The sequence below is a fragment of the Trachymyrmex septentrionalis genome, unplaced genomic scaffold, assembly GCF_001594115.1.
Source record: "Trachymyrmex septentrionalis isolate Tsep2-gDNA-1 unplaced genomic scaffold, Tsep1.0 scaffold137, whole genome shotgun sequence".
In the NCBI taxonomy this organism is placed as follows: Eukaryota; Metazoa; Arthropoda; class Insecta; order Hymenoptera; family Formicidae; genus Trachymyrmex; species Trachymyrmex septentrionalis.
In genome coordinates, this window is record NW_017304512.1 from 289771 (window position 1) to 304833 (window position 15063).

At 31.4% G+C, this 15063-nt stretch overlaps 1 protein-coding gene across 1 annotated transcript in view; it reads left to right on the top strand.

The window, feature by feature from the left end:
- Positions 1-4283: 4283 nt before the first annotated feature.
- The window catches only part of LOC108745329 (potassium voltage-gated channel subfamily KQT member 1-like), a 12807-nt gene continuing 2027 nt past the window's right edge, over positions 4284-15063 (top strand). The window contains exons 1-3 of the mRNA XM_018481427.1: positions 4284-4482; positions 12281-12622; positions 14641-14820. Coding sequence (XP_018336929.1) covers positions 12541-12622; positions 14641-14820 — 262 coding nt within the window. The 5' untranslated portion in view covers positions 4284-4482; positions 12281-12540. The remainder of the gene's footprint in view (positions 4483-12280; positions 12623-14640; positions 14821-15063) is intronic.

The window sequence follows — 15063 nt, forward strand, 5'->3', positions numbered from 1 at the left end:
TTCTCAATATATATATATATATATATGATACATATTATACAAAGATACTTTGATTAGTTCAGGTCAAACGAAGAAAAAGAAGAAGAAGCGTTTTGTTTATGCACACAATGCACAATAATGTAATCATTTAATTCTTTTTTAATATTCGAACAATAAAGTTTATACGGAACGACATTTCCTTGTCACGGTGGAAGACAAGTGGTATTGTGGTCTATTGCAATGTATAGATCAGAAATCCACTAGAAGATCCAAAAGAAGAGGGAAGATATAGGTACGATCGGAGAGATGCTATTAGCGTTAATTGAATCTATCTTTATCGTCTATGAAACAATAAAACAAAGATAGAGTATCGTATATCTAACAATAAGACTCACAACGCTCGCATTATTTGTTCTTGTTTAACATTTGATAAAGAACAAGAATGAAATGATTCCATGAGCGTTGCGAGCGTCAAGTGGAATACACCCCTAGTCATATACAGGGTGTTCCAGAATTCGCAAACGGATTGCACAGCTAGTAATTATATGTGCTAGAAGAAACAACTTTTTCCTTTGACAAAATATTACATTCGAACAGAACTTTTTAAATGAGAGCAATTTTAAGCTAACGAATGAACGCTCCACGTTATACATGAATCATGAGCAACGTATGAATGTATACGTTATTATTTTATTAATATTTTTTGATTTTTTGAAAGATTTTATAAAAACTGTAACACGATATCTAAATATTTACATACTATTTTAAATACAATTTATTTAAGAAGAGAATATGTTCTAATCGGTATCGCTGGAAAAATGATTGAAAGTAAAATAGTAGATTAGATAACTCTCTCTCTCTCGTGAATAATTTTGACACATTGTTTAAATTGCTTCTTCTGGCACGTACAATCTGCAATATAAATGGTGTTCGCGAATTCTGAGACACTCTGTACATCTATGATATAATCGGAATATATACATGATATAACTGAGTATAACAATCTCTGTACACGGTAATGGCTATGATTGGAAAATTACTGATGCACGTTATATTTTTTTCCATAAAAATTTTGCAGAGATAATAGTTGTGTCGTTATCGAGCCTAGATCCAATGCATATATTTATATAGTTTGTTAAATTGTATTTATCTTTTGATCTCGACAATAAGACATGTCTTGAAATCGTGCCACATTTTCCTAGTTTTCCATCGTCACGTGTGGCATTATCTTAATCGTAATATTCATCTAGACATCACCTGATTCGATAATAAAATTTTTAGAGAACTTGAACGACATTGGTAAATTTACAACTGTGAATTTTTTTTAGATGAAAAGTATATGCGAAAGATTAATTAAGTTGAATTAACACAGCGGTGTATAAAAATTAAAATCCCCACATGATATTAAAAAATGCAACATTGTTTTCAAATTTTAATTCCATGGCAATAATTTTCAAAGTTTTATTTTTCGAAGAAGAAAAAGTTGATTTCATCCCCTTTTAATTAATCATTTCTTTCCTTGTTAGCAAGAAACATCAAGAATATACACACGGGCCTAATTGATAATATATAGTGGACACTATTACATACGTATATTGCGGGACATTCTTGTAACCTTGGAATGAAATATTCGTGGTTTAACTTTTCCGCGGATGATCAATCAACGAGGTGAATGGATTCCGGAGAATCGCCTGATGTACATGTACCCAACATTCGCAGCCGACCCCGTATCGCTATCGAAGAAAATGATCGTACACATACCTGCGCAACTTTATTAGACAGTATAGTATTATCTTTTTTTTTTTGCAATGTTTATTTGCAATATTACTGGCGATGGATGTATACATACTTAACGATTCTTTTTTCTAGATCTTTGATAGCCTTGCTGATAGTTTTTTTGATGGACAAATTGATTGTGCACGATATAATACCACATTATTGACAGTGATATTTAGATGAATTATTAATGCTTTTGTATATGTATATACTGACTACTATATGTTAGCTTCGCGAGAGAGTATACTTATGCTATCAATTACGTAAGAAGCAAAAAGTAAGCATCGACATAGGTCTTCCTGTGACAAGTCGTAACTCGTAAATCCTATCTGTATGGAGTATTTACAGCAATTTCAATTCTTTGTGATGCGACAGCAAAATAACGCAACGAAGCTAAAAGAACTTGGAGTAAGTTTGAAGGAACTTTGTTTCACTTTGAGAAAAAGCTTGTTTTTGAAAGACAACATTATATTTCTTTTAAATGATTGAGTTTAATATTGTCTGGCAAGTTTTAAAAATAGCTTTTTTAAGTTATTTTTAAAATTTGCTATTTTTAAACTTTAATTATATATTTCTTGTAATATTATCTTCATTTAAAAAAAATTTAAACTTGACTTTGTTTTTTTTTTTTTAATAAATTTGAATTATTTAATTAACATTATTTACATAATTATGCTATATATACATTGATCATACATGTTAAATTAATCGAATTGAAAAAAAAAAAAAACATTTGAAACGAATGCAAACAAATATAGCTTATTCGTAAGATAAGCAACATTTTTTTTCACATCGACAATCAAGGCTGCGACTTAGAGCAAACTTTAGTTCCGAACTTGCGAGGTCGCAGTTGACTGTCTGCGTTTTCGACCTCGTCGACGATCGATAATTTAAACCATATCGATAAGCGGAAACGTCGCGCGCGCGCTTGAATGCAACGTAGAGTGACGTCACGTATTCCAGGCTCGCGGTAGTCACGGTGTCCTCGTAATACAAAGTAAAACACGGCATGACCAAGCAGAATCTATAATCACCGCGTTTCGTTCCGTCGATCAGTTTGTAACGGAGATTCAACGGACAGGCATGTGATTAACTAATAAAGAAGGGGGGGGGGGAAAGGACCCCGTAACGATTAATATATTAATCGAATGTTCCTGTAACAGAACCATTGAAAAGTTGGCAAGACTGTCCATCATGTAGATTCAACTCTACAGCGTGATCCTTCTTAGGGGTTGAAAGTGCCGTATATACTCCTGCAGGTGATTATATGTGTGTGTCGGCTTAATTGTTTGTCTCTGTTATTATCGTTTTTTTTTTTTCAAAAAAGTGAATTATACCATGCAGTTGCTGTCATTCGTAAACGTGTTTTGAATATAGAGGAAGCAGATGAAAGGAAATTGCGTCGAGTCGTTGGTCTTTTTTTAATTTTGAAAATGAAAAATCGATTCTGTGTAAACGATAAAAACGCACGGTTTATGTATTATATATTAATTTTTTTTTTAATACATTAATTTTTATATAAAAATTTTATTTTTATATACACAACTTTGACGCGTCACAAAAATATTTTTTTAATAAAAAAAGTAGGTTATCTGTGTATTCATTGTTATTCGCAAACGTGTTTCGAGATGAAAGGAAAAACAGAAAAAAAAATTATTTGCAGAGAATCACTAATGGGACGTCTCGTCCCAAAAGTAAAATACAGATCACATAATTTCACGTTATCAATTTATTTTCCATTCAATTATAATTCTAATTAATTTTACTTTTCATTTCCAATGAAATTTCAAGTACAATTCTATCTTTCGAAAGCTCTGGACTAATTATTACTTATTGTTGAGCACATTAATTTGATTTTTGCATATTTTTTAATTTTTTTAAAATTTTTGTTTCATTCTCTGGCCTGACGTTATAATTCGAAAATTTCGTTATGCAAATTGATAATTGATTGATATATTATTATAGAGCGGGACGTTCAACGATGGGTGGTGGATGAGGGTTAGTAGTCGAAGCCTGGTTTGCGCCGCCCTTGCATTACGTGCCGGCACGTGCGCGGTACGCTACGGCGCGCGTGCTACCCTCCTGTCAGATTCGCTCGTTCGTTACAGGACGACCGAGGACGACCCGCCACCTGGTCGCGGAAAAGCCGGAGTCAATGCCGTCGGGGGTTCGTTCCGTGACCGGGGTAGCAGTGATGGTTGACGACACACATCGAATCTTCCGCGGCGTGTAATCTCGCGGCGTGAAATCTCCTTCGTATTCTTCCTCTAATAAGAGGAAGGGGCGAGTATAAAGGCGCGGCGTACAAGTAGGCAAAAGTACGGCCAGATAGGCGAGCGAATCGCGCTTGACCGCGTTGCAAGAAATCGTGAAGAACGCGCGTGCGATAAGCGAGAGAAGCACGTGTCGTTTGCATGTGGGTAACGTACGTTATCGCATTGCCGTTATCGCGCGTCGAGTAAGCGTATATCACGGAGCGTCGCGTCGCGTCGCGTTGCGAGCCGATTGCTCGCTCGCGAAAACGCGGCGAATCGATGTCTCAATTGCCGCTGCGTCGTCCGCGCCGCGATTCGGAGCCGCGAGCGCCGAGCAGCTAGCACGCGATTGTCAGCGATTGCTGATCGTCATCCGCTTGGAGCGACGAGGACCAATTCAATCTTTGCAGCGGAAACGAGTTCCTGGAAACATCGCGCGAGCTAGGACCACTTCGGCTTCCTCTTGCAACAGGTACGAGATTCGAATCAAAACGATCGAGTCTCGAAACGATCGTTTTGAGTCGACTTGTTACCGATTAACCTAACCTATATCGATATATTCTCGCATCTCTCAGCACTACTTTTTTCCATTTTATTCTCAGTGCAAATTCTGACGACGATGATATTAAATCGCTTGATGATAGAGCGTAAGACTATAAAATTTTTCAGCCCGTTTTTTAAATCCGTTCAACGTTTTTTTTTTTTCCATTAAGGTTGATATAAAAGAGAAAATATCTAATTTTTGAATAATTTTTGTTATTATTTTCCGATCTGACCGAAAAAAGTCGCGCAAACATAAACATAACATTTTATCGTAAAGACTGCATGGACTGCTTTTTTATTAAGTGTCAAACACCTTACATCAACGTTATCACTCTTTTATAAACTCACATGGTCGATTTATTTATACTTATGTATAAGTCTGCTTTCGAGGAGGCAAAACGTTACGGGAAAGTCGAATGAAAACACGCGACATCCTGCATGTGCATGTCGAAGCGTAAAGATCACAGGGCTTTGATAATCAGATAAACATCTAAGACTTATCGTTCGTCCTATAATCTTTAACATACATACATACATATATATATATATATATATATATATATATATACACACACACACATTATCGTATAGATTACAAGATTGTGTCGAAACAGCATAACGAAACATTTTTCCTCGTGACTCACGCGACGTAACGCTAAGTAAATTGTCCATAGAAAAAAGCGTAGATTAAACAAACACATTTGCATTTCTTATTACATTAATGTTAAATAGAATAATTAACACTAAGTAATCTCGCTGGAAGAGCACGACACTTTTTTTGTTTGTAGTATAGTAATGTATATACATAATAGTGTGTATGTCTCATCGAGTGATTCACCCCTCAGGAAAAAGTATTTTAATGCACTGATTAACTATACTGAATAGTTAATTTTTTAACTATATAATTAACCATATGAAATATCATCAGTTACTGAATAGTTAATCAGTGTACTGAAATACTTTTTCCTAAAAGACATTTAATTCAACAATTATTTTTACAACATTATTTCATATTAAGAATTGATTATATAGATAGAGTATTGATATGTTAATCAATGATTGTACTACCCATCTTTTGTAATAATATTTACAAACGAGATGGATGATTTCTTGGAAGCCAAATTTGATTTTAAGCTAAAAATATACATATGCATTTCATTATATGTAATATTTCAAAATATGTATAATAATTGTATTTTATGCATTCATAATCATAGAATTTAAAACGATCAGCATTATATAGATGTTTTAAGAGTACCTATATTCTTATATTGTGTTCACATTTACATCTTGAAATACGAAATTAATAATTAGAAAATAATTGATTGCATTACAGATAAATTCTTTATTGCAACTTTGTGTTTTTATGCTTTTATATTATTTATCTTTAAATATTTACGTTATCTTCGCTTTATTTGTTAGTAATATTTGTTAATTACGTATCAATCCACAGCCAAATATTTGCATCGTTCTCGCTCCGATAATGGAATAATAGGCCCTTCACTTCCACTAGTATTAACTTTACTAAAAACCCCTTTTTTTTATACCGTCTCCAATTTGTCGGCACGTATTATTGTTAAAAAAAATTTCTTTGTTTGAAACAACGAGACGGTTACTTTTATCTCTCATTTTTTTTGTCTTTTTTTTTCGACTACTTTGTAGTCAAAAATATTAAGCCACGAATTAGCCTACTCTCAATTATTCTGGAGCTTTGCTTCCGTACAAAGAAGAACATGAGAAGGATGTAATTACGTATATTCTCATTGGTGTGTGATATGTTCTTGGAAAATAGAACAACGAACATTGTAAATGAGCTTTCCCTGGGAGAGTTAAAAATCTTTGGGATTATTTTTACGTGTTGAATAGATTTGTCAATATTCGTTAAAAATGTAATGACAAAATACGGAGTATCGTTTGCTTTAACTAACTAGTAAGTATATATCAATATATATATTATATATAAAGTCTTTTAGAATTTTGAACTTTGCTCTTTAGTTCTTAATTTTAATGATTACAAAAAATGAACGAATAACAAAAAGAATCAATTTTAATGTAATATTTTTTTCTTTCATTTGTTTATATTCTTAGTTGCCTCAAGTAATATATGACTAACAATATTCTTTCTCTTTCTCTCTTTTTTAAAGAATTATTTGATTTATAAAAGATCTATAAAAGAAATAAATAATCTGAAAGATTTCTTGTCACGAATAGCATTGAGTTTTCCATGTTATTAATTAAGAGTTAAACATTTCTCTAACAAGATCTTAGAATTGTGACTCATTAAATGCAGGTTATTTCACACGAGGATATTAACAAAATTGCTCGTCAAACATCGACGTAATTAAGCTGACGTAAGCCATGGGTCACTGAAAAATGCTATGGACACGCGATAAAGGGAGCAAGAAAGGGCACAGTATCACGCGATATTACGAAAGTATACGAGTGAATATATGTATATGCACGTCTGATGATTCTTAAATATCAATCTTTAATGTCCGATTTTTTCAATGCATCACGACCACACCTCCCTACTATGAAATTCAATATGAAAAAAAAATGAATATTCTAAATGAGCTGGTTGCGATAGAATCTCACGAGCTTCTTGCAATCTTAGCTACTTCGATTGTCACATAAAAAACATTCAAGAAATCGATTAGATGCATTCTGAACTTCATAGAAAAATAATAGCTGGTTTTATCTTTCTTATTGTATATTCTGAAGTAGCAAGATGACGTTTTAATGGCGTTTTATTGACGTTAAAGTCGTCATAAAGATGTTATTAAGATGTCATTTGACGTCACCTTGCTACTTGGCTTAATCTATCTGTAATATAACTTAGTGTTTAAATTTAGTGTTATACACAAAATTTTTAATTTTTTGTTATATCTAAAATTATATCGGACAGAAAGGAAATATGTAAATATAATTTTTGAAATAGATATAAATAAAAATATAAAATGTTAATATTTTTAGAAAAAGTGGTAATTTTAATGTGTATAATAAATTAAAAAGAGTATAAAGAGAGTATAAAACAATATTTTACGCGCGAACCAATAATATAATTATTTATTTTATTTAAATAATAACAGGAGGGAATAATAAAATCGATAATTGTTCATACGAATTTAAACGTTTTTTTTTATCGCAGAAATTTCGAAGCTCACATTTTCTTCGAATGTCATGCTTGGTCTTGTTAGTATTAAATTTTTTCTCATTTATCCGACGATGTAGTGCTCTCGAGCTTTTATATCATCGTACCCGACAAGTCGATTTAGGGGGGTTGTTTCTTAACATCTTATCCACCTTCATTAAATTATGAAGAAAAGCAAAATAATGTTGATGTTCCGCGATATAATGCGATAATTAAGTTCTCAATATATATTGTAATAAATGATGTTGATTAACAAATTAGTTGGAAGAACATATAGTTACGTACTTTGAATGAAACTGTTTGACAAATTTAGCACACACAAGAAGTGTCGTGTGAAACTAAGTGAAAGCGTTAAAGTGAGGAAAGTGTCAGTGGAAGTTTCAGTCATTGACTGAAGTAGTTAAATTCGGTGCAGAAGACTGTGCCTGGATCCTTATTTTGAGAGTAATATTTAGAACATACCGCGCGACTAACGAATCAATTCAAACGTTTTGAGTTTTGAGCTTGAACTTTGAACTCTTCAGATCTTTCGGAGTCTATAAAATGTCTATAGTATATTTATATTTAAATTCAATTAAAATTTTCCTCTTATAGAAGCAGATAATGGTTCCATGCGTCTTTAATCAACCTGAAGAATATTTTCTAGCTCTAATATGTTGAATCTAATATGCGCTGGATTTATAATAAGAGGTAATGTTTTTGCAAAGGTTAATGGAATTGAACTTTTAAAATAAAATACTAGATTAAATCATCAGCTTGTGGCAAAGAATATATGGTGGTTAAGAATATATGGATTGTTAAAGCTGTTGAGTAACGAGTAACTATAGGCGACAATTTTTACGCAGCTTGTAACAGCGAATCAATTCGTGCATTAAAATTTAAACTCTCTCTGAAACAGATTTACCCGTGAAAAAGTGTAGAAATACGTTGCCGACTTTTGCATCGATCAGTTTTTTTCACAGTTAGTTATAACAAAACGTTTTTTTGGCATCATTCTTTTTCTTTTTAATACCTGCTTTTTAAAATTGTAATACGATGTCCTTCAAAGATATCATTGTCAGTTGGACGAAATCAGAATTATACGTTTCGCATGATGGTTATATTGTACACTTTTCTCATGAAATTTAATATTTTTTGCCATTAAATCATATTTTCCAAGATGCTACAAAAAATTTGCCTTATATTTCTATCTCGATGACTGAGATCTAAGCTAAGCTGAGATCTGAGACTAAAATAGCTAAAACGATAAAAAAAAGCGAATGATAAAAAGGCAATATGAAATAAAAATCAGTTTTTTATTAATTAAACTTTGAATTGATTAAAAAATATCTCTTTTACATTTCTATGTTTATATTTCTACATAATTATTAAAAAGCTTTTTTTTTTAAATTATAATCTATTTAGTTGTATAACAGTTACGACATATTTTAAAAAGCATAAAAGTATCGATGATTCACTGATGATTTATTGAAAACAATCGTAGAAAAATGATTTGGCTTGCAATTTTTAGCTAAATTAATGTATGTAAATGATTGGTGTCTTATTAATCCTCGCCAGAATTTTTTCTTCTCTTGTGATAAATATTGGTAGGGAAACAGGATTGGAAATTATGGATGGTGCTGTTTCGTTTCCAGAAATTTTCCGAAAGCTTTGATAAATAGCCGCCGTCGAGCGAACAAAGAAAGCTCACGCGAGTCTTCCGCCAAAAGTGATTTATATGTATAAACAACAAATCTCCCGCATCAATCTGCCGTACATTTACCAATTAATCACACAATAAAGAGCTACTATAAAATCGCAATTCCTTTGTACTTTAATGTATGCTGTAAAATATATATATATATATATATATAAATACTATGCGTGTGCGTGTGCGTGTGCGCGCGCGCGCGCGCGTGTGTGTATGTGTGTGTATGTACTATAGTATTGTAATATTTTATTGACTGGATATTATTATATTTATTTAATTTAATATTGATTCTTATGTAATAATCATTTTATTGTAGTAACTTTTTGTTTTCAGACAAAATTTGTTTTTTTTTTATGTAGACAATGTAATTAAAAATCCAAATTATAGCAGTTATTAAAAAAAATTTAGTTATTTGTAACACACAATAAATGAATATGATTGGCTTAATTTTCTAAATTTCTAAAAGATTACCATTAATGCTTTTTATAATTTAGGAGTACATTGAGTACATACATTTTCCATGGTAATTAGTGTATTTTCTATGGTAATTTGCATTTTAATAACAGAGATAATTGTACAAAAAAGAAAAGGAAGAAAATAACGATATCAGATGTAATGCGATAATGTTGTCGCAGTTAAGAGCTGCGAATTGCATGTCTATACGGCAACTATATAATTCTTATGAACTAGACCTACTAACCGAGACACGTCGACTATCGATCTATAATATTGCACGCACATATGTGTGCTGTAAGCAAACATTGTGGCTATGCGCTCACTTTAATGCCTGCGCTTATGTAAGAGAACTGCGCAAGCAAAGAACATAAAATATGATAACAGAAATCCTGGAAATTTGAGTAATTTTGCATGCTCCAGTAAATTAACATGATATACGAGATGGAAATTTATGTATTTCTTGATGAGACATTCTTTTAAAGTGTCTTTACTCTATATTTTTTTAATAAATACACTCAGAGAAAGATTTCTTTGATTCAAATTTCTTTACTGTACGGTTAAATAAAAAATTTCTTTGATTTGAATATTATTTTTTTAATTTAAATATTATTTTTTGAAATAGAAGAATTTATTTTATTTTAAAAAATTCTATGTACAAATCAAAGAAATGATGTTCAAATTAAAGAAATTGAAGAAACCTTTCTCTGGGTGTAGATATATGTTGCAAGGTAAAATGTTATGGTAGAGTTATGTAATCAATATAAATCCTTAATAAAAAAGAATAAGAAAAGTTGTACAAGTTCATTGTTGCTAATATTCACTTTGGTCCGTTACTCTGGTAACAATACCTGCAAACAATACTGTATTCCGTTATGAATAGCCAAAGTACATCGACCACGAAACTTGAGCACATGTAAACCCAGATAAATGGTGAATCAGGCAATTTAAGCAGAGAAGAGGTTTCTTTGTTCTCTCGTATATCATTGTAATTCGAATGAAAGAGCTAATTCTGACGTTTTATTGTTTATCATCTATATATAGCGAAATTAATTTTTCGATTTTTTTAGTGGGAAGGGAGAATATGAATACATGTTTCGGTCAAATCTCTTATGATATTTAATTATTTCGGTCAAATCTCTTATGATATTTAATTTATATTACTCAATTGTTTCAACAGTCATATAGGATAAATACACTATTAAAAATTTTATGATATTTAATCATATATACATATGTACTTTACACATAATTTGAACTTAATTTCATGACATTATATTAAATTTTATATATTTATAATTGAAAAGTATATTTGCGTACATGCGTATATGAAATTTAATGTATTTTTCACGAACATTTAATATACATTAATATTCACATTCATTATATTTTATTTAAATAACTAGTATAACTTAATTTTTAGATCATTTATATTTTTAAATCGTGTATTACTTTTAATTTCGTTCATAATCACGAGTCTCATTTACATGTAAAGGAAGCATTTCTAACAGTGTATTATTTGTTACTGTTCAAAATTAGAGATTAAAGGAAAGTCGAGTTTTTGTTATTTGATAAAAAGTCGTTATGCCATTTATCATGACACTGTTTGCGAACAGTGTATTGTAATTCGCAAATGTGATTTCCAAGAAATTTTACAACTTTTATATTAAATTTGTTTAAGTTGCTATTTTTTGAGATATTTTATATCACACATTTTTTAAATGCCTTATTCCTTGTATCAGGCTTGTTCAATTTGAGTTCCAGAGCCAAAACGCAAAACCATCGACGCAAAAAAATTCAATGTGGGTAAGATTTTGCACGGAGAAAAATAATTGAGAGATGGATACCTTACAAGACTAGTAAAAATATTCTGGTTATTTTTACCGAATTTGTGAAAAATTTTATTTGGCTAAAAGTTAAAATGGAGATTTAAGATAAAAAGTATATTATGATTATAGTATATCATTTCAAGTGACTATTATATATCTTATAGTACAATAAGATAAATCATACTTTCAGTAAAGTAAATTATACTTACAATAAAGTAAATCGTACTATTTTCAAGATTGACGAGCACAAGCAACTCTCTCAGAACTTTTATACATATATTTTTTACTACGCAGTAAAGCAAATTTTGTCAATGCTAAAGAAAAAATTGTTAAAGTAAGAATGATTGTCTTACGACAATCTCATTTACCAGAAATGTAAAGAAAATTTTACATAAGTAGACACGTATCCCTATATGAACTTGATAATTCCATAAAGTTTACTAGAATTCTAGTGTACTGTACATTTGTCTCTGTACGAGGACTGTAAAGTGTTGATAAACGTCACTTAGATGCGTATCAACACTTTACAGTCCCCGAAATTTTACATTAAATTTTTTTTTGTCGAGTAGCTTTGCATCTTATAACGAGAATTTTTTTTCGACAGAGCGAAAGTAGACGGCAATCGACAAGGCTCTACTGACGCAAGCTGGAGAATCGTGCGATCTTGGTGACCTGGGCATGGTTTTAGTTGTGACGGCGGGGCGATGACGCTCAATCACCGTCCGCCGTCATTAGCAGGAGTCCCTCAGGACTCACGCAGTTTCCTGCTTCCGGTCCCGGTCCCAATCCCGGTCTCCGACGATTACCGTTATTTAGCGGGGAACATCGTAAAAACACACGCGACTGTCGTAGCCGGACGGAGATATGAGAGACCGCCCTCATTATCGAGATCACGCCATGCCACTCGAAGAGGCACAAGGGCTGTTACTTCCACCCTCCAGAATAGGTGAGTCTTCTCTTTGTGATGTTTTAGAGAATCTCCTTAATGTGTGTGTGTATACAAAATAAGTAGGAGAACTACAAGCTATGCGAGATACTTTAAACAATTCTTAAGAATGGAGATCACTCAAATACATTTATTTTAGTTTTCCAAATATTTTAGTTGTTTTTTAAAATAAAATTTTTATAATTTTAGGAGAAAATATCATATATATTTTATAGTATTATTTGGATATTTTTGAAAATCTTTTCTAAACTTTTATGTGTAAAATAATGAGACTTTGTTTGTAGAAAATACATTAAAAAAATGCATTCTTAAGCAATGTAATATAGCAAATTTATTATTTCGTCTTCTTTTACACATACAATTCTTTTATCTGAAATCCTTATATTTTCTTCTATTGTTTTTTTATCTCCATGATTATTAAAATTGAAATTACGATTTTAAAACAGTGAATAATAACATTTCTTGCACATTGTTGTTATAAATTTCGTTGATTTCGCTGATAAAAGTACTTGCCAGTTTATACATAATATGGTACTTTGTTTTATAATAATAAATTTATTTGTTTTAATAAATTATCCCGGACTGTAAATGTGTACATCGATTTCATAGAAAACAATTTTCTCCTCCAATACGAACGCATAATGATGGAGCTTTAATTTTTAATTGTGCTTGTACACAATAAGTACATATTGCGTTATTATGCCTACCGTATAAAATGCTACTACAGGTTTAATAAAAGGTGAGAGAAAGGGCTACGCAACAAAGGTTCAGCTTTGTTCTGCGCTCGGTAGAGGATTATGGACAGATTACGTAGGACGCGTATATGCACGCGAGCGCTTCTGCGTATATAGATGTATAATATATATAGACGTATATGTAGACGTATTAAAATGCCTCGGGACGATTCAACTCGCCCGTTATTGAACTTCCATGAAAATCCGACCTGAATTCCGCCAATGGCGGAAACCGCACGTACATATAATTCACGGAAATTCGTGGAAATTCCAGTTTTACGAGTGCCAGTCTGAAATCATAAAATTTCAACGTTTCTCTTTATTACTGATGTGGCCACACATGTGTAAAGATGATAGCAGCGGTTTACGATATCCCAGCCAGTATATTCGCCCAAAAAAATTCAGGTATCAAAATTTTTATCAAGGTCAAAATAAATTATATATCTACTGAGTGCCCTAAACATTTATTGTATATTTTCTATTTTCTCCGTTTGTTTTGACAAATAATTGTGTTTTATATAACAAAGGAAATTTGAAATATATGTTATAATAGATTTAATGACGGAATAATATCTTTGAATTCTTTAGTAATTTTTTAATAATTTTGTCTTATAAATTTTATTGATATATAAAAAAAAATATAGTATTCTATTTTATAAAATAATTTATTTATAATTATATATATATATTTGTAGCTTTGAGATGTGCCCTACATATTTTAAATGAATTATAAAGAAAAGATATAATTTTATATTTATTTGCTGGTTACGAGCAGTAATCACATACCGCGTTTTTTGTTTATTATGTTCTCTCTACATTTATAATGAGACATAAGACATAATGATCGCAAATTACACGAATGTATTTTTTGTTTGGGTTTAAAGCATAAACCATCTTTATACGTTATGAGATAACCGCTAAATCAATAAATGTCATATCGTTGATTGTGCATAAAATTATAGCATAAACGAATCGCGGTCATTTTAGGAACAGAAATCCGATTAAACTGATTCAATTTTAGCTCGGTTTATTCGCGGTTGAGGAAAATGACACGGAGGTTAATTACCATTTACATTTAGTGACATTTCTGCGATCTTTGCCTTCACATTTCAGTCGTTACTTTCTAAAAATGATTTTGCATAGCAAAATTGAGTGCGTATAATTAATAAAATATATAACTAATATAAAAAAAGTCACCCCCTTCTTGCATTCGACTATTTATTTTTAATGAACTGGTTCATCATTATATTCTTTCTTTCTCTCTCTCTCTCTGTTTTATGGTAGGTAACCGGGGACCTTTGAACGTAACGATTGTACAGGTTGGCAGAGGAAATGGAGGAGGTGGAGACGGCGGAAATGATTTACTGAGATTGGAACCGCCATCGGATTTAAGACCAGCCCCGTCGCCTCTATCTGATACCAGTGCTACCTTGCAGTCTGACAACAATGACACTTTGGTTGGAGGTGAGAAAAAGTGTATTACACACGTATAAAGTGTATTATACTTCCACTTAAAAAATTGCCAATAAGGCAAAGTTTCATTGATTTTTAATTCTCATATGAAAAAGAGAATATTCTTACGATTTTTATCGCTTGCTACTAATATTTGAAATAAATCTTTGTGCTAAAAATTTTGATTATACCTGTGATCAATATTAAAACATTTCAACTTTTTAATGCTTAAATTTTATATTATTTATTAAATAT